Genomic DNA, 21426 nt, shown 5'->3' on the forward strand with positions numbered 1-21426 from the left:
CGTGTGATATTCACCCCCACGTTAACCAAAGTGTGATATTCACTAAAGTGTGATATTCACCTCTGCATTCACCAAAGTGTGATATTCACCCCACATTCACCATAGTGTGATATTCACCATAATGTGACATTCACCATAGTGTGATATTCACCCCACATTCACCATAGTGTGATATCCACCGCCACATTCGCCAAAGTGTGATATCCACCCCACATTCACCAAATTATGATATCCACCAAAGCGTGATATTCACCCCCACATTCGCCAAAGTGTGATATTCACCCCCACATTCACCAAAGTGTGATTCAACGCCACATTCACCAAACTGTAATATTCACTAAAGTGTGATAATCACCCCTACATTCACCAACGTGTGATATTCACCCCCACGTTAACCAAAGTGTGATATTCACTAAAGTGTGATATTCACCTCTGCATTCACCAAAGTGTGATATTCACCCCACATTCACCATAGTGTGATATTCACCATAATGTGACATTCACCATAGTGTGATATTCACCCCACATTCACCATAGTGCAATATTCACCCCACATTCACCATAGTGTGACATTCACCCTACATTCACCATAGTGTGACATTCACCCTACATTCACCACAGTGTGATATTCACCCTACATTCACCATAGTGTGATATTCACCCTACATTCACCATAGTGTGATATTCACCCTACATTCACCATAGTGTGACATTCACTCCATATTCACCAAACTGTGATATTCACTAAAGTGTGATAATCACCCCTACATTCAGTAAAGTGTGATATTCACCCCCACGTTAACCAAAGTGTGATATTCACTAAAGTGTGATATTCACCACTACATTCACCAAAGTGTGATATTCACCCTACATTCACCATAGTGTGATATTCACCCCACATTCACCATAGTGTGATATTCACCCCACATTCACCATAGTGTGATATTCACCCCACATTCACCATAGTGTGATATTCACCCTACATTCACCATAGTGTGACATTCACCCCACATTCACCAAAGTGTGATATTCACCCCACTTTCACCATAGTGTGATATTCGCCCCACATTCACCATAGTGTGATATCCACCGCCACATTCGCCAAAATGTGATATCCACCCCACATTCACCAAATTATGATATCCACCAAAGCGTGATATTCACCCCCACATTCACCAAAGTGTGATTCAACGCCACATTCACCAAACTGTAATATTCACTAAAGTGTGATAATCACCCCTACATTCACCAACGTGTGATATTCACCCCCACGTTTACCAAAGTGTGATATTCACTAAAGTGTGATATTCACCTCTGCATTCGCCAAAGTGTGATATTCACCCCCACATTCACCAAAGTGTGATTCAACGCCACATTCACCAAACTGTAATATTCACTAAAGTGTGATAATCACCCCTACATTCACCAACGTGTGATATTCACCCCCACGTTTACCAAAGTGTGATATTCACTAAAGTGTGATATTCACCTCTGCATTCACCAAAGTGTGATATTCACCCCACATTCACCATAGTGTGATATTCACCATAGTGTGACATTCACCATAGTGTGATATTCACCCCACATTCACCATAGTGCAATATTCACCCCACATTCACCATAGTGTGACATTTACCCTACATTCACCATAGTGTGACATTCACCCCACATTCACCACAGTGTGATATTCACCCTACATTCACCATAGTGTGATATTCACCCTACATTCACCATAGTGTGATATTCACCCTACATTCACCATAGTGTGACATTCACTCCACATTCACCAAACTGTGATATTCACTAAAGTGTGATATTCACCCCCACGTTAACCAAAGTGTGATATTCACTAAAGTGTGATATTCATCACTACATTCACCAAAGTGTGATATTCACCCCACATTCACCATAGTGTGATATTCACCCTACATTCACCATAGTGATATATTCACCCCACATTCACCATAGTGTGATATTCACCCTACATTCACCATAGTGTGACATTCACCCCACATTCACCAAAGTGTGATAGTCACCTCACATTCACCATAGTGTGATATTCGCCCCACATTCACCATAGTGTGATATTCAACCCACATTCACCATAGTGTGATATCCACCGCCACATTTGCCAAAGTGTGATATCCACCCCACATTCACCAAATTATGATATCCACCAAAGCGTGATATTCACCCCCACATTCACAAAAGTGTGATATTCACCCCCACATTCGCCAAAGTGTGATATTCACCCCCACATCCAAATTGTGATTCACCGCTACATTCACCAAACTGTGATATTCACTAAAGTGTGATAATCACCCCTACATTCACCAAAGTGTGATATTCACCCCCACGTTAACCAAAGTGTGATATTCACTAAAGTGTTATATTCACCACTACATTCACCAATGTGTGATATTCACCCCACATTCACCAAAGTGTGATATTCACCCCACATTCACCATAGTGTGATATTCACTCCACATTCACCATAGTGTGATATTCACCCTACATTCACCATAGTGGGACATTCACCCGACATTCACCAAAGTGTGATATTCACCCTACATTCACCATAGTGGGACATTCACCCTACATTCACCATAGTGTGGCATTCACCCCACATTCACCACAGTGTGATATTCACCCCACATTCACCATAGTGTGATATTCGCCCCACATTCACCATAGTGTGATATTCACCCCACATTCACCATAGTGTGATATCCACCGCCACATTCGCCAACGTGTGATATCCACCCCACATTCACCAAATTATGATATCCACCAAAGCGTGATATTCACCCCCACATTCGCCAAAGTGTGATATTCACCCCCACATTCACCAAAGTGTGATTCACCGCCACATTCACCAAAGTGTGATTCACCGCCACATTCACCAAACTGTAATATTCACTAAAGTGTGATAATCACCCCTACATTCACCAACGTGTGATATTCACCCCCACGTTAACCAAAGTGTGATATTCACTAAAGTGTGATAATCACCCCTACATTCACCAACGTGTGATATTCACCCCCACGTTAACCAAAGTGTGATATTCACTAAAGTGTGATAATCACCCCTACATTCACCAACGTGTGATATTCACCCCCACGTTAACCAAAGTGTGATATTCACTAAAGTGTTATATTCACCTCTGCATTCACCAAAGTGTGATATTCACCCCACATTCACCATAGTGTGATATTCACCATAGTGTGACATTCACCATAGTGTGATATTCACCCCACATTCACCATAGTGCAATATTCACCCCACATTCACCATAGTGTGACATTCACCCTACATTCACCATAGTGTGGCATTCACCCCACATTCACCACAGTGTGATATTCACCCGACATTCACCATAGTGTGATATTCACCCCACATTCACCATAGTGTGATATTCACCCCACATTCACCATAGTTTGATATTCACCCTACATTCACCATAGTGTGACATTCACTCCACATTCACAAACTGTGATATTCAACCGACGTTCACCAAAGTGTGTGAATGCATTGTTTTCCTGTAAACAGATTCCTTGAGCCCTCTCAGAATTTGCAGTAACAATGATGGTGGGGGTTGTAGGGTGTTCTATGAACTGGGAGTGATCACAGGAACCCCCCAGCATGAGCATACCAGGGATTTCTATCCGCCCTTTGTGTTTTCACTGCCCACTTCTTGTGCCATGATGGACATCTTCATATCTACTTGGAATGTTCCCATCAGCCTGCTCTAACAGAGATTACCTTTCACTCCCACTTTTGCCAATTTGAACCCAAAATTTGATGTTAATTCGCTGCTCCAGATTCCGGTCACACATCTGCCAACAGCGCAACACACGCACAACACACACACACGTTATTTCTTCTGCTACTCCATAAAGGCTGAGCCAATTGGTGTGGGACCCAGGAGAGTGGCGGTTAGACCATGTCAGAACATGCTCCGGTGTGATATGTACCCGACATACACTGCATCCGGAAAGTAGTCACAGCGCTTCACTTCTTCCACATTTTGTTATGTTACAGCCTTATGGATTAAATTCATTATTTTCCTCAAAATTCTACAAACAATTCCCCATAATGACAATGTGAAAGAAGTTTGTTTGAAATCTTTGCAAATTAACTAAAATTAAAAAAATCCCACATACATAAGTATTCACACCCTTTGCTCAGTACTTTGTTGAAGCACCTTTGGCACCAATTACAGCCTCCAGTCTTTTTGTGTATGATGCTATAAGCTTGGCACACCTATTTTTTGGGCAGTTTCTCCCATTCTTCTTTGTAGGACCTCTCAAGCTCCATCAGGTTGGATGGGGAGTGTCGGTGCACAGCCATTTTCAGATCTCTCAAGAGATGTTCCAATTGGGTTCAAGTCTGAGCTTTGGCTGGGCCACTCAAGGACATTCACAGAGTTGTCCCCTAGCCACTCCTTTGTGTGCTTAGGGTCATTGTCCTGTTAGAAGATAAACCTTTGCCCCAGTCTGAGGTCCAGTGAGCTCTGCAGTAGGTTTTCATCAAGGATGTCTCTGTACATTGCTGCATTCATCTTTCCCTCAATCCTGACTAGTCTCCCAGTTCCTGCCACTAAAAAACTCCCCCACAGTATGATGCTGCCACCACCATGCTTCACTGTAGGGATGGTATTGGGCAGGTGATGAGCTGTGCCTGGTTTTCCCCCAGTCATTACACTTTCCATTCAGGCCAAAGAGTTCAATATTTTTTTTTCTCAATCCAGAGAATTTTGTTTCTCATGGTCTGAGAGGCCTTCAGGTGCCTTTTGGCAACTCCAGGAGGGTTGTCATGTGGCTTTTACTGAGGAGTGGCTTCCATCTGGTCACTCTACCATACAGGCCTGATTGGTGGAGTGCTGCAGAGATGGTTGTTCTTCTGGAAGGTTCTCTTCTCTCCACAGAGAAACACTGGAGCTCTGGCAGAGTGACCATCAGGTTCTTGGTCACCTCCTTGACTAAGGCCCTTCTCCCCCGATCGTTCAGCTTGTCCAGGCAACCCCCTCTAGGAAGGACTCTTCCAAATTTCTTCCATTTACAGATGATGGAAGCCACTGTGCTCATCAGGACCTTTAGTGCTGCATAAATGTTTCTGTACCCTTCCCCAGATCTGTACCTCCATACAATCCTCTCTCTGAGGTCTACAGAAAAATTCTTGGACTTAATGGCTTGGTCTGTGCTCTGACATGCACTGTTAACCGTGGGACCTTATATAGACAGGTGTGTGCCTTTCCAAATCATGTCCAATCAACTGTATTTACCACAGGTGGGCTCCAATCAAGTTGTAGAAACATCTCAAGGATGATCAGTGGAAACAGGATGCAACTGAGCTCAACTTTGAGCCCCCGTTCACATAGGGGCGATCCGACTTCGGGTGGCGACCTCAGAGCGGCCCGCACAGACTTCATAACATTGAAGTCTATGGCGGTGGCCTCCTGGTCGCCCCAAAGAAGCTCCAATGGAAGGCGACCTGCGGCGACCTGTGAGGCGACCAGGTCGCCTCACAGGTTGCCTAAGTGTGAACGGGGGCTTAGTGTCATGGCAAAGGCTGTAAATACTTCTGTACACTACATGCAATTTTTTCTTATTAATAAATTTGCAAAAATGTCAAACAAACTTCTTTTACACTGTCATTATGGGGTATTGTTTGTAGAATTTTGAGGAAAATAATAAATTGAATCCATTTTGGAATAAGGCTGTAACATAACAAAATGTGGAAAAAGTGAAGCGATGTGAATACTTTCCAGATGCACTGTACATCCCAGTTTGATATTCACCCAACATTTACCCCACATTGATATTCCCCTGACACACAAAGAGTGATACTCACTGACCTTCACCCCAGTGCGCTATTCACCCCAGTGCGATATTCACCCCCAGTGCGCTATTCACCCCAGTGCGATATTCACCCCAGTGCGCTATTCACCCCAGTGCGCTATTCCCCTGACATACACCCAAGAGTAGAACTCACGGACCTTCACCCCAGTGTGATATGCCTTTACCCGAGTGCGATATTCACCCCAGTGTGATATTCCCCTGACATACATTCAAAAGTGATATTCACCCAGGCCTTTACCCGAGTGCGATATTCACCCCAGTGTGATATTCCTCTGACATACACCCAAGAGTGATACTCACCTGACCTTTACCCGGGTGTGATATTCCCCTTACATACACCCAAGAGTGATACTCACTTGACCTTCACCCAAGTGCGATATTCACCCCAGTGTGATATTCCCCTGACATACACCCAAGAGTGATACTCACCCAGGCCTTTACCCCAGTGCATTATTCACCCAACATTCACCCCTGTGTGATATTCTACTGGACATACACCCAAGAGTGATACTCACTGACTTTCACCCCAGTGCAATATTCACCCCAGTGTGATATTCCCCTGACATACATTCAAGAGTGATATTCACCCAGGCCTTTACCCGAGTGCGAAATTCACCCCAGTGTGATATTCACCCAGGCCTTTACCCGAGTGCGATATTCACCCCAGTGTGATATTCCCCTGACATACATTCAAAAGTGATATTCACCCAGGCCTTCACCCAAGTGCGATATTCACCCCAGTGTGATATTCCCCTGACATACACCCAAGAGTGATACTCACCCAGGCCTTTACTGCAGTGCGATATTCACTCTACATTCACCCCAGTGTGATATTCCCCTGACATACATTCAAAAGTGATATTCACCCAGGCCTTTACCCGAGTGCGATATTCACCCCAGTGTGATATTCCTCTGACATACACCCAAGAGTGATACTCACCTGACCATTACCCGGGTGTGATATTCCCCTTACATACACCCAAGAGTGATACTCACTTGACCTTCACCCAAGTGCGATATTCACCCCAGTGTGATATTCCCCTGACATACACCCAAGAGTGATACTCACCCAGGCCTTTACCCCAGTGCATTATTCACCCAACATTCACCCCTGTGTGATATTCTACTGGACATACACCCAAGAGTGATACTCACTGACTTTCACCCCAGTGCAATATTCACCCCAGTGTGATATTCCCCTGACATACATTCAAGAGTGATATTCACCCAGGCCTTTACCCGAGTGCGAAATTCACCCCAGTGTGATATTCACCCAGGCCTTTACCCGAGTGCGATATTCACCCCAGTGTGATATTCCCCTGACATACATTCAAAAGTGATATTCACCCAGGCCTTTACCCGAGTGCGATATTCACCCCAGTGTGATATTCCCCTGACATACATTCAAAAGTGATATTCACCCAGGCCTTCACCCAAGTGCGATATTCACCCCAGTGTGATATTCCCCTGACATACACCCAAGAGTGATACTCACCCAGGCCTTTACTGCAGTGCGATATTCACTCTACATTCACCCCAGTGTGATATTTCCCTGACATACACCTAACAATGATCCTCACCCAGGCCTTGACCCCAGTGCGATATTCACCCAACATTCACCCCAGTGTGCTATTCCCCTGATATACACCTAACAATGTTCCTTACCCAGGCCTTGACCCCCGGTGTGATATTCACCCAACATTCAACCCAGTGTGATATTCCCTGGCCTGACATACACCTAAAGGGCCATACACACTATAAGATTTTCTGAAGACTTTTTCCTTCAGATTTACCTTTTCTATGTAGTACAAGGGCCTGCCAGATTGCATACAAATGGAAAGTGTTTAGGTTTGACCTTATATTATCTGGTTTTGGTAAGTCTAAAGGAAAAAGTCTTCAGAAAATCTTATAGTGTGTATGACCCATAAGAGTGTGCTGAGATAGACCTGTCAGAGCCTTGCTCTTCTATGGGGAGATCAGATAAAAAAAGACTGCCTGTCCGTTTTCATCCAATCCCATCTACCATGGAAAATATGGTTTCCATCTGTCTGGATTTCACGCACAGGATCAGATCAGATGACAGCAGTTGTCCGGGGAAATGTCACCACTGACATCTGCTGACCCATAGGGGTGCATGGAGCATCCGATCCAGTCCGCCTGAAAGAGGTGGATCTGATCGGAAAGCCCGTGTGAAAAGGGCCTTTTTCCATGTTTCCTTGACAGCTCTTAGAGGTCGATTTACTTAAATTGGAGAGTGAAAAATTTGGTGCAGCTGTGCATGGTAGCCAATCAGCTTCTAACTTCAGCTGGTTTAATTAAGCTTTGACAACCAAGGGTCATTCATGGTCGTTCTCTATTTCCCAGGCACAAAGAACTGGAAAAGCACAGGCAGGGCACTGGAAAAGTCACCAGGTGAAATCCTGTGGTGAAATGACATGATACAGTGTAATCCGTTAGGATCACAGCTTTGTATGATGTCATTTGTGTATTTACATTTTTGAATTTGCCACCGGTTCCACCCCCCTGCGTCGCAAAGCTCGCCGGGAAGGGAACCGGAAGACAGGTGCCAGCATCTGCCGAGCACACAGCGGGAGGACAGCGGGAGGATGGCGGGGGAGGACAGCTGGAGGACAGTGGGGAGGACGGCTGGAGGACAAGGGGGAGGACGGCTGGAGGACAGTGGGGAGGACGGCTGGAGGACAGTGGGGAGGACAGCTGGAGGACAGTGGGGAGGACGGCAATGATCGCAGGGGAAGGTGAGTTTTATTGTGGGATAATCCCGAGTTTCCGCTTTTGGTACTCTATTGGCGCTTTTCCACTGCATGGAACCGTACCGGTTCGGCACGCTTTTGTGCTTTTCCACTGCGGTACCGCATGGTATAGGGTCGGAACGGTTCGGTACGGTACGGTATAGGTTTGCTTTTCCACTGCATGGAACCGAACGGTACGGTACGGCCCTGAAAAAACATTACCTACTCGATTGTGGTTCCAACAGGTACCAAACTGGTACCATATCCCACAATCCTTTGCATGCAGTCACTACTAGCCACTGATTGGTCAGAGAATCACACCCACCCCGTTGTTATCCCACCCACTTAACTTTAGTACTACTTTAGTGGAAAAGCAAACCTATACCGTACCGAACCGTTCCGACACTATACCATGTGGTACCGCAGTGGAAAAGCAAACCGGGCCAAGCAGGGCCGAGTAGAGCCGAGCCGGTACTAGCCGGTACTTGCAGTGGAAAAGTGCCATTAATTAACCCAGAGCCACATTCAGGAATACCACTAGGGAGGTTAAAGGAAGTATGAAGGATTCAAACATTACATATGATGAAGAGCTGCGGTTCTGTGTAATGTATCAATTTTACGTGCAGGGCATCATCAGATACTTTACACAGAGCTATACCTCTGAATGACCTTTTATTAGGAATGAACAAGCAGCTCTGATCATTTATTTATAATAGTGACAGCTTAGAGAAGAAGGTGGGAGCTTTTTGCTTACTGTACCTCCTCCCCCCACAGGAACACCCATAATTTGGGCTTCATAATGGGGTGGAGCTACAGCCAGCAACAAGAGGGGCATTTTGGGGGCAAAAGGACACCAATTATAACGGGGCCAATTGCTGTATACACTTGGTTCCCTGGAGAGTTAAATAAAACTTTAAACGACTTTTAGGATAGTTTTTCTAGAAACCTAAATACACCATCAAGTTTCATATATGGGAATTGTTTTACATGCCACACAGTTAGTAATTTCCCCGCATCTCTCAGCTCAAATCAAGGGGCTTGGATCTGAAGTCTTACACTGCAGATCTTAGTGAGGAGAGCTCTGAGCCCTGATTGGAGGTAAGGGACACCCCCCCCCCTTCACACAGTGCACAGAGAACCTGCAGAGCTGAGGAGATCAGAGGCAGGCTGTGTGCTGGAGCTCTCTCCTCATGTCACCTCTTGGTGTCAGGAAAACCTGTCAGAAGTGACTCATACAGATAACAGAGGAGTGAGGCAGCAGAGAGAAATCACACTCAGTGCTTTGGAAGGAGACAAGTACACAGTATAGACGGATATACTTTGTTTCTATTTCATGTCTGAGGTTTACAAACACTTTAATAACCTATGCACTGTTTTCTTCTTCGATGATCCAAGCTATGATATCACATATGATATGCTGTTTTAGCATCCAGCAGCAAGAATGGTTCAATAAAATTAAAACTGCATAACACATACACTATTGCCTTTTTTCTTTTGTGTTTTTCTTTTTTTTTTTTATTGGAAGGGTTTACATGTGCACATATCAGGCACATTTGAAAAATCTACAATTAGTGCCAGTTCACATTTGTGCGATACGGGAAGGCTGCGAATATACAGCGTGTTCCCGCATCGCATCCGCACCCCTGGCAGTTCACACTGCCATGCGAAACGCTAGGGGTGTCAATTAAGAGTTAACAACACCCCCAGATCAGATCGCATATCGCAGCACGATCTGAAAGTTCGCACAGAATCGGATCGCACTGGTGTGAACCACCATGCGATCCGATTCTGCTGCAGACCAAAAAAAGGGTCCTGTGCGAGTTGGGTGCGATTGCGGTGCGAATTCAGCCATACAAAATGTATACAGACATCGCATGTCATTTAGGAGCAGTGCGCTCCGAATTACATGCGATCTCTGTGATCGCACAAATGTGAACCGGCACTTATACAGATGTAAAGGTTTTAAACTTTAAAATAACAATACATTAAAGCGGTAGTATACTCCAAAGTAAAAAAAAAAAAAAACCCTGCAAGACAAAGGCATAATGAGCTAGTATGCATCACATACTAGCTCATTATGAAACACTTACCTTAGAACAAAGCCCCGACAGGGACCCTGGACACCGCTGCGGGAGCGGATATGATCCCTCGGTGTCTCTTCCGGGTTCGGCGGCTCCGGCGCTGTGATTGGCCGGAGCCGCGATGACGTCACTCCCGCACATGCGTGCGGGAGTGATTTTCCGGCAACTTCCCGGCAAGGAACTCTGAAAGTCCACCGGACCTTCAGAGCGCATGCGCCGCTCGCGTCCGCGACTGCATGCAGTGCAAATATCTCCTAAACCGTGCCGGTTTAGGAGATATTAATTGTACCTACAGGTAAGCCTTATTATAGGCTTACCTGTAGTTAAAAATCACAAAAAGCGGTATACTACCGCTTTAACTGGAAAAGATAAATTGAGTGAGGGTCAGACAAAACAGTAGAGGTGTGATAAGATGGAATGGAATGAAGGAGAAAAAAGGGAAAGAGTGAGATAGGGGTACCAGGAGGAATGATACGAGGGGGGGAGGGGGTGCACCCAAATCCTAGTGTACACCATTATAATATGAGCGTCATGCACCTTTTTTTTAAATGTTTAAGGTCGTTGAGATTAGGTAAAATAAATATGTCACAAACCTAGATGTATAGGATGAAGAAATGCATACACCAAGGTTACCTTCAGTAAAAACCACATCTCAAAGCAAAAGGTAGATCCAGAAATATAGACAGCTAAAACTTTATGCACATCTCAACTCTACCTGTTAGGCTAGGGTCACACTAGCATTAAAGCTCAATTCCAGGGGTTTGTTTTTTCTTTGTAGATAAATTGTTCTAGCTTGGATCAATATGCAGTTGTGCTCAAAATTTTGCATACCCTGGCAGAATTTGTGAAATGTGGTCATTGATATTGAAAATATGACTGATCATGTCAAAAAAGGGCATTTTATTTAACCACTTGCCGACCAGATGAGGTACTTATACTGCAGCAGGTCGGCTCTGTCCTGTACGTCGTTTTGCGGGACCGCTAGTGGGGGCGCGCATGTGCCAATATGGGCGGGTCCGGCAACTGCGCTTGCCACGCCGTGCACCCGCGATCGCTCCCTGTGGAGACAGAATGGCGGTCTGCCGTTGTAAACACGGCAGACCGCTGTTTTGTCAGTAATGAACACAGGGATCCTGTGTTCCTCTTATTTAGGAACACAGGTCTCTGTGTTCATTCAGCAAGCCCATCCCCCACCACAGTTAGAAAGCACCCCCTAGGGACACATTTAACCGTTTGATCGCCCCCTGGTTTTAACCCCTTCCCTGCCAGTGTCAGTACAGTAACAGTGCATATTTTTAGCAGTGATTACTGTAGTAATGTTACTGGTCCCCCCAAAAGTGTCTGACAGTTAGGTGTCCGATCTGTCAGCCGCAATGTTGCAGTCCCGCTAAAAATCGCTGATTGCCGCCATTACTAATAAAAAATAAATAAATAAAAATAACCTAAATCTTTCCCCTAGTTTGTAGACGTGATAGCTTTTGCACAAACCGATCAAAATACACCTATTGGAATTTTTTTCCCCATAAATATGTAGCAGATTACATATTGGCCTAAAATGATGAAAACATTTAATTTTTTAATTATTTTTTTTATTGGGGATGTTTTATAGCAGAATGTATAAAATATTGTTTTTTTTCTCAGAATTGTTTCTCTTTTTTTGTTTATAGTGAAAAATATTAAAATCGCACAGGTGATCAAATACTACCAAAAGAAAGTTCTATTTGTGGGAGAAAAAGGACATCAATTTTATTTGGGTACAGCATCGCACGACCGCGCAATTCTGCAGTTCAGCAGGGTTGAACCAAATTTCGATCCATGTATGGGCAGGCTGTTTGTACTGCAGAATATCGATCCATATATGGCCAGATTGTAAATTTGTATGGGAAGGGCTATGCTAGCTATAGGTATTTTCCAGATCATTCCTTGAACTACTAAAACAGGTTTGAAATTTATAGGTATTGCTTCTAAGAATGGTTTCAGACTTGCAATATTATTTTATCACTGATAATTGCCTCCCCTGCAGAATATACCAAAGCCACCTATATCTGTCAGTCACAAGTCATGTTATTTATAGATTTCAGTACAGTAGAGCAGGGCTTTTCAACCTGGGTGATGCGGCACCATGGGGTGCTGCAAAGAGTCCCCAGGGGTGCTGCGTAAAATGACACAAAGCCCTGTACAATCCAACCACGAAAGGGTTACTGTGTTAAGTAGGGATGCACCGATCTGATATTAGGATCGAATATCGGCGACGATACTGCCACAATAGCTGGATCGGGGGATCGGTAAAATTAACCGATCCATGGGCCGATACGGTTTTGCTGAGTCCCGGCTCAGCCATCCCTTACTTGGTGTAGTATGGGATGGGAGTCGCTTCTTCCTGTATAGGGCCGGCTCACAGGCGGAGTGATATCAGATGCACTCCGCCTGTGAATGGAGGAGCCGTACACATGAAGCAGCGTCTTTGCTCTGTACTGCAGCCGCATGCATATTGTGTATGTGTGTAGTTCCGGATCAATATCGGCAGATACACAATGCCAGATATCGGTATAAGGACAATAAAAGTTGGATCGGTGCACCCCTAGTGTTAAGTTCTGTGTACAGTTAGAAGGGAGAGCCCATCCCGTTCCTCCTTCAGGCTCTCTCTCCCTCTCTGCTGTCATCTGTATTTTGCTGGCAAAAGTAAAAGCTGTGTAAGATGTATAACAGTGTAGATGGGTTCAGTGATGGGTCCAAGACTGAAGAGGACAATACAAATGGGTCTCTGTTGTGGATCTTCATGCAGTCATTTTCATCTCTTCTTTTTCAGATAAAGCCACAAACCCTTGTAACCGTCAGGAGGACTGGGAATACATCATCAGTTTCTGTGACCAGATAAATAAGGAGCTTGAGGGGTATGTGTGTGATTTTGCAGGAAGAAAATTCGAATGCAGGTTGTGGCGGTGATATTATAAAGAAGATACCCATCCTATTTTCTGGATTGGAAGTGATATCAATGTGATAATATACACAAGAGCAGTGCTACTGATATGTTTATTCACAGAACAATCACAGTACTGTTTGTTCATTTATAATGTCTAGGCATGTAAAATACTTTAGAAATTGTGGGATAGCCTAACATTTCAGTAGTGGGAAATAGATAGTTATCCTTGTTACAATGTACAAGGGAAGGTAAATTGTATCTTCATCACTTACATGAGAGGAACCTTTGACATTATACGCTCCTCTACTGGTCATCTGCACATAAAAGAGCGTTACTAGCATGCCCCTCTTAGGCCACCATTAATGGGCAGGCTGAATGTACACAGTTGATCAACTTGGGTACAACCAGCCTGCCGCATTCTCTTGAGATTATCGCTAGTGGCTGCTGTAGCTGCTAGCAGTAATCACTGTCTTCTCCCGGCGGGGACAGCTTCCCCTGCACCCCCCCCCCCCCCCCCCACCGGGAGAAGACAATGACCCGGCAGGAGGAATTCCTGCAGGAAAGAAATTCACTCTGTGTATGGCTGGACCTTATGCCTGCTGAGAAAAGCTTTTTTTGTTTTTAGCCAGGTCAAACTAGAAGCATAAACTTAGGCTGGTTATATGCTAGTAGATTTCTGTACAAATGTCTATGTAAACATTCGTATGAAAATTTTGATCAGTACATTTGATGACTTGAATGTCCTTTAAAAATACTTCAGAAACTGAGAAACCACACACAGATGATGGCACTCAGCTCAGTAAATTTTTATTTGTTCTCTCTGACTAAGCCCGTAAGGGTGAACCATGTCAAATAGAGTGGGTCTCCCGATGGGGATGCACTGTGTTGCTTTTAAGGCTGAATGAAAAATTGACTCAGCTGAGTGAATGCATCGATTTGCTTCTTCTCCTTTTCTGTATCATCTTGGTACAATCATGGGCTCCTAAGGCCTGGTACATGCTATAAATTTTTTTGAACAAAAAAAAAATCTGACAGATCCCTGTACTAACACAAGCGATGCCAGCACTGTTCAGATGCCGGTTTTCCAGCATGTGCGTTTAACAGAAGCTGGTCATGAGATTAGCTTCTGTCGGACAGGCAACTGTACACATGGGCCTAAAGTTGGCTGGTTTCTACTGTACCCGCTGATTCTGACCAATTTTCCGCCTGTGTGTACCCCGCTTTAAACGGGCACTGGATCAGATTTGCAGCGGTTAAGGCTTGGAGCAGTGACTTCAAAATTCAATTTGCTTTTAACATTCAATTTTGGAATTAATGGACTTTCCTGAATGAAGATCACATTCATTGTTGGAGATTTTATATGACCCTACTAACTATTGGAAAATCAAACACTCTGAAAACATAATCTGAATTCCAGGTGTGAATTTTTTGCATGGTTACATTATTGCAGCTTGGACCAATGTAAGTATACATGTTCCCTACCTGTCCAATCCGTGTGAAGGTGTAAAATTACTATAGTAGTCACCACTACTACAGTGATCACCGCTGTCTTGCCGTTCCTGTGCTGAGCAGCTTCCCTGATGCATAGTAACCACAGGGGGTCGCCATTCAGAGAACACCTTGCATTTTTCTCATCCAATCAGAGAACGCTTTGAACAGGACCCTGAAAACAGCAAGAATCACTGTAGTTAGGAATTAGGAATACTTACATTGGCCCATGCTGGACCAGTGTAAGTATGGGAAGATAACATACCTGGAATTCAGCTTCAAAGTGGAACTATACTTGAGTAATGAAAAACTGCAAGCAGGCATCTTCTTACCGGTAGCAAACACTTACCTGTCTACTTGCAGTCTTCTACTGAATGCACACTCAGGCTGTGCTACAATGATGGAGTCCCGTGCACCTGCACGGGATGACAGCATTCCCCAACCAGCCAAACAAGAGGAACCAGGCACCGGGAACCAGGAAGTAGCTGGGGAGAAGAGGACAGCAGCTGGTGAGGGATAACTGGAACAAGGAGGTAAGTATTTTTGAGCTAGCATTTTGTTCATTCAAAAAAAACATTTCAAATTTCTTGTCACTACTGTCAAAAAAGAACATTGATTTGGTTAGCCTTTACCCTGAAACCATTAAAAAATCAAACACACGTTCTGAAAAATATTATTTTATAATTAAAGTGGAATTTCAACCTAAAACTAACTATCTCTAAATCTACTCGCAGCCACATTCTAAGACTAACCTATTTAGCCCTATAAAGAAGAAATCGCTATGCATACCTTTTCTGAAGCCGGTCCGATAATAATCGGTGGATGCTGTGTGCAGGGGACAGCTTACAACAGCTGGGAAAAGCTTGGGAAGTGATATCACTCATAGAGTTACCATGGGGCTTCTGTTGTTGGCTGCCTCTTCTGCACACTCCCACACACAAAAGTCGCCACTGACAGCTTAGTGTGGGACCGGACCGGAGCTACTTCAGAAATGGTATGTATAGCGATTTCTTCTTTGCAGGGCTAGATAGGTTAGTGTTAGAATGGGGATATGTTGAGGGGGATAAGGGCCTCTTCCCCACAACCTTGGCTGGTGTTTGTGGGGGTCTACGGGCAGGGCGCTTATTGGAATCTGGAACCCCCCAGATCTCAGCCTCCCCCCCCCCCCCATGTGAATGTAGGAGTACATAGTAACCCTACCCATTCACCAAAAAAGTGTAAAATGTAAAGACACAACATGAGTATTTTTCAAGTCTTTTATTAACAAATAAAAAAATGTAGACCCATCATCAATCATGACGCCTGCTGGCCTGAAAAAAAAAAGAAAAAGAAAACAACCAAAGGGCCTGGTATGGATTTTTTTTACATTCAGCTGTCAGTGGGGAACCCTGCTGACAGCTGATGACTCATCTTGGCCTGCTCCTTAACAATCAGCTTTACACACAGTTTGTTATGGAGAAAAAAACCCACAAAACTCAAAACGCATGTAAAAAAACATCAAAAATGCAACACTTTTGTTTTTTTTGCGGGTCTTTTGAAGTCTATTATACACAAAATGCAATCTGCTGTGGGTAAAAAGTTCCTGACCCTGTCCAAAAATGCATCGGCTGAAAAGTGCATAGATGTGAACGTGTACCATAGGAAACCATGTTAAATTAACTGTAGTGCGTTTCTGCAAACTGCAAAATGTACTAAAAAAGGCATAGGTGTGAACCTAGTGTTATTAAACTGGGAAAACCTGCACTCATTGACTAACTTGAGAGGCTTTCAAACATGTTGCCTGAATCTTCTAGTAGCTGTTGTTACTAGAAAGTGAAAAAGAAAAAGACCTTAATTCGGCAAGGACAGTAAGCGATTTTTAGCAGCTAGGAAGGGTTATCGCCTCTAGAGGGCAGCCTTCAGTTTTCTAGGTGCCTGGTGTTCTTTTCTCCTGTAGAGGTCAAACTCTGGGTTAATCTCAAGTGGTGTGCCTCAATGGATATTAGAGAAACACGGTTTTGAAAACATTGGTAACCCCTATTGTAATATTCAGTAACTATATTTAGTATCAGAGTTTAGTTCTTTGTAGTCAAATAATGATGAAAATTATCAAATCGAATTGTTTGTAAGAGACAACTGTAATTTACACTGCCTTCTTTAATACAGTGGTGATCGAAAGTTTGGGCACCCCAGGTAAAAATTTGTATTAATGTGCATAAAGAAGCCAAGGAAAGATGGAAAAATCTCCAAAAGGCATCAAATTACAGATTAGACATTCTTATAATATGTCAACAAAAGTTAGATTTTATTTCCATCATTGACACTTTCAAAATAACAGAAAACAAAAAAATGGCGTCCGCAAAAGTTTGGGCACCCTGCAGAGTTAATATCTTGTACTGCCCCCTTTTGCAAGTATCACAGCTTGTAAACGCATTTTGTAGCCAGCCAAGAGTCTTTCAATTCTGGTTTGAGGTATCTTTGCCCATTCTTCCTTACAAAAGTCTTCCAGTTCTTTGAGATTTCTGGGCTGTCTGTCACGCACTGCTCTTTTAAGGTCACTCCATAGATTTTCAATTATGTTGAGGTCAGGAGATTGTGAAGGCCATGGCAAAACCTTCAGTTTACGCCTCTTGATGTAATCCCCTTTGGATTTTGAGGTGTGTTTAGGATCATTATCCATTTGTAGAAGCCATCCTCTCTTTAACTTCAGCTTTTTCACAGATGGCATCAAGTTACCATCCAAAATTTGCTGAAATTTTATTGAATCAACTTTTTTCCTTCTACTCGTGAGATGTTCCCTGTGCCACTGGCTGCAATACAACCCCAAAGCATGATTGATCCACCCCCATGCTTAACAGTTGGACAGAGGTTCTTTTCATTAAATTCTGTGCCCCTTCTTCTCCAAACGTACCTTTGCTCATTCCGGCCAAAAAGTTCAATTTTAACCTCATCGGTTCACAGAACTTGTTTCCAAAATGCATCAGGCTTGTCTATATGTTCATTTGCAAAGTTCAAACGCTGATTTTTGTGCTGAGGACGTAGAAGAGGTTTTCTTCTGATGATTCTTCCGTGAAGACCATATTTGTACAAGTATCTCTTTATAGTGGAATAGTGTACCACAACTCCAGTGTCTGCCAGATCTTTCTGGAGGGATCGTGCAGCCAAACGTGGATTTTGAACTGTTTTTCTCACAATCCTGCGAGCTGTTCTGTCTGATATTTTTCTTGGTCTTCCAGATCTTGCTTTAACTTCCACTGTTCCTGATGACTGCCATTTCTTAATTACATTCCGAACAGAGGATATTGACATCTGAAAATGCTTTGCTATCTTCTTATAGCCTTCTCCAGCTTTGTGAGCGTCAACTATTTTCAGTTTCAGTTTTCTAGACAACTGCTTAGAAGATCCCATGGTGCTGATTGTTGGGGCAAGGTCAGATAAGTCTGGGCATTTAAAACCTTTCAGATTGACATCACCTGGTCTTCCCAGACGATGATTGAGAACAATCCATGACACTGGCAGGTCTCAGCCTTGCAAAGGGGGCTGTCATGGGTCTGCAACCTAAGTGGTTAAGTTAGTGCAGAGTCTGCAGACTAATTGCAGTGATTGGCAACAGGCTTCTCTATTTAAACTCCTCAGAAGCATTATGTCTTTGCTGTCTGATAAGCAGCTTCCTGTGATCCCTGCTCCTGTTTACCTGCTTCTGTGATTGATCTCCTGTTTGACCCGGCTTGACTTTGGACTTCCCTTGCTTTCCGCCTGCACCTGACCTCGGCTCCCTTCTGACCTTGAACCTGCATGCTCCTTTGGATTCCACGCCGCCCGCCTGTTGTTGACCTGGCCTGTGAACTGATTCGTTTGCCTGAGAGCCCCCAGAGTGAGTGTGGACTCGGGTGTTCCGTCCTTCTGCCTGCCTGCTGTTGGGATCCTCCTACCTGCTGGTTGTCTCCCTTTAAAGCATCTGGGACCTTGGAGCTGCCCGTCCAACAGCTGACCCGCCAGGCCCTCATACCATTCTGCTCTCCCGTGCCACCTGTCTGCTTTACCAGGGGCCGCGAGTCAGATACATAAGGGAGGCTTTCCTCTGCACTATCGGGCTCATCAGTCAGGTACGTGAGAAGTTGACAGTATCAGACAGCCATGTCTGAGCCCGAGCGAGGAACCTTCCCCATGGAAGAACTGTGCCGACATCTGGCGGGTCTGACGCAAGCTGTTAAGGATCTACAAGAGGCATATACTCGGCTGGAAGAATGAGTTCAAATTCTGTCATCTCCCGCCAACCCTACAGGTGCTACCTCATCCGGACCTGCGGTAGTGATGCTACCACCAGAACCAAGGGTACCCACACCCTAAAGATTTACGGGTGAACGTAGCAAATACAGAGCCTTTCATAATGCTTGTGAACTCTATTTTGACCTGCAACCCCGCACCTTTTCTTTGGAAGCAACCAAAGTGGGCTTTGTTATCTCCCTGTTGACCGGAGAACCCCAAGCCTGGGCACATCGCCTTCTGGAACAAAAGGCCGAATCGCTAAACAACCTCACCACGTTCTTTGACGCAATGTCCCAACTTTATGAGGACCCCCAGCAGACTGCTACCGCTGAGGCCGCAATACATGCACTTCAACAAGGCCGCAGAGCGGCAGAGGACTACGTGGCCGAGTTCAGGCGTTGGAGTTCTGATACCAATTGGAACGATGCGGCCCTTCGTTACCAATTTCGGATGGGACTATCTGATCCTTTAAAAGATGAACTGGCACGAGTTGGGATACCCTAATCCCTGGACGCACTTATTAACTTGTCAATTCAGATTGACCGACGCCTAAGGGAACGTCGCTCCGAAAGATCCTCAGGTCAATATCGGCCAACTTGGATGCTACCTAAAGTTCCCAGTTTCTCCAGCCAGACTCCTTCTGCTCCAGTCGCTCCGGGCCCGGACACCTCCGAACCCATGCATTTGGGCTTGCTTCTTCCCTCTCTCACCATGGAGGAACGACAGCGCAGACGAATCAATAACCTCTGTATGTACTGTGGGGAACCCGGGCATTATGTGAGGTCCTGCCCTGCAAAGATGCGTAAGTGCCTTTCAATCTCTTCAGTGCATGTTCCTGTTTCACCAAACCAAGCCTCTCATCTTACTCTCCCCATCATGTTACAACTCCCAGGAAGGAATATCCAGGTATCCGTCATAATTGATTCCGGAGCCTGCAGCTGCTTCATAGACTTGACGTGTGCAGCCAAACACCTCATTCCACTTCAACCAAAGGCCAGGGGACTAGCTGTACATCTTGCTGATGGCTCTGTCATTAAATCCGGTCCAGTCACACAAGAGACGGTCCCTTTACTTACTATCATTGCTTCCCATCACCAAGAGTTTTTACGCCTGGATGCCATTTCATCACCTCTGTTCCCCATCATCCTAGGTATGCCCTGGCTACAGGCCCATAACCCCCAAATCAACTGGGCCACTGGAGAAATCAAATTTCCTTCAAGCTATTGCCAGCAACATTGCCTGCAAGAACCTCCAGTCAACCCCTCACCCTTACTCTGCCCTGACTCAGACCTTGAATTACGAAAATCAATCCCAGTGGCATACCACGATTTTCTGGACGTATTCAGTAAGAAGGGTGCAGAGACCCTCCCCCCTCATAGGTCCTATGATTGCCCTATTGAACTGTTACCAGGGGCCGAGGTCCCTTTTGGAAGGATTTCCGCTTTAACTGAGCTTGAATTGGGCACGCTAAAGGACTATATTGATGATAACCTAAGAAAAGGGTTTATTCGGCCATCTACCTCCCTGGCTGGCGCAGGCATCTTCTTTGTTGAAAAGAAGGACCATTCACTGCGACCCTGCATAGACTACAGAGAATTGAACAAGATTACTGTAAAGAACCGTTATCCTCTGCCTCTTGTGCCCTAACTGTTTCAAAGACTTGGAGCCGCAGTCATCTTCACTAAACTGGACCTGCGGGGAGCATACAATCTAATCTGTATTCGAGAAGGAGACGAATGGAAAACGGCATTTCCTACTAGATTCGGACACTTCGAGTACCTAGTCATGCCTTTTGGGTTATGCAATGCACCGGCCACCTTTCAGCACTTTGTCAATGACATTTTTAGTGACTATCTGGACTTGTACGTCATTGTGTACCTGGATGACATCCTGATTTTCTCCTCCTCAGTTGATGACCACCGTAGACATGTCCGAAATGTGCTAACCCGACTACGGCAACATGGCCTCTACGCCAAACCAGAGAAGTGCGATTTTGAACTTCAGTGTATCCAGTTCTTAGGTCTGATCATCTCTGTTGAAGGCATCAAGATGGACCCTCAGAAAGTCACCGCCA

General features: G+C 44.7%; 1 protein-coding gene across 2 annotated transcripts in view; it reads left to right on the forward strand.

The window, feature by feature from the left end:
- Positions 1–21426, forward strand: part of GGA3 (golgi associated, gamma adaptin ear containing, ARF binding protein 3) — a 95934-nt gene that overhangs the window by 1318 nt on the left and 73190 nt on the right. For both annotated transcript variants that reach the window (XM_082271915.1, XM_082271916.1), the window contains exon 2: positions 13503–13587. In XM_082271915.1, the coding sequence (XP_082128041.1) occupies positions 13503–13587 (85 nt within the window). The remainder of the gene's footprint in view (positions 1–13502; positions 13588–21426) is intronic.

Source organism: Pelophylax lessonae (assembly GCF_965119305.1).
Source record: "Pelophylax lessonae genome assembly, chromosome: 11".
Lineage (NCBI taxonomy): Eukaryota > Metazoa > Chordata > Amphibia > Anura > Ranidae > Pelophylax > Pelophylax lessonae.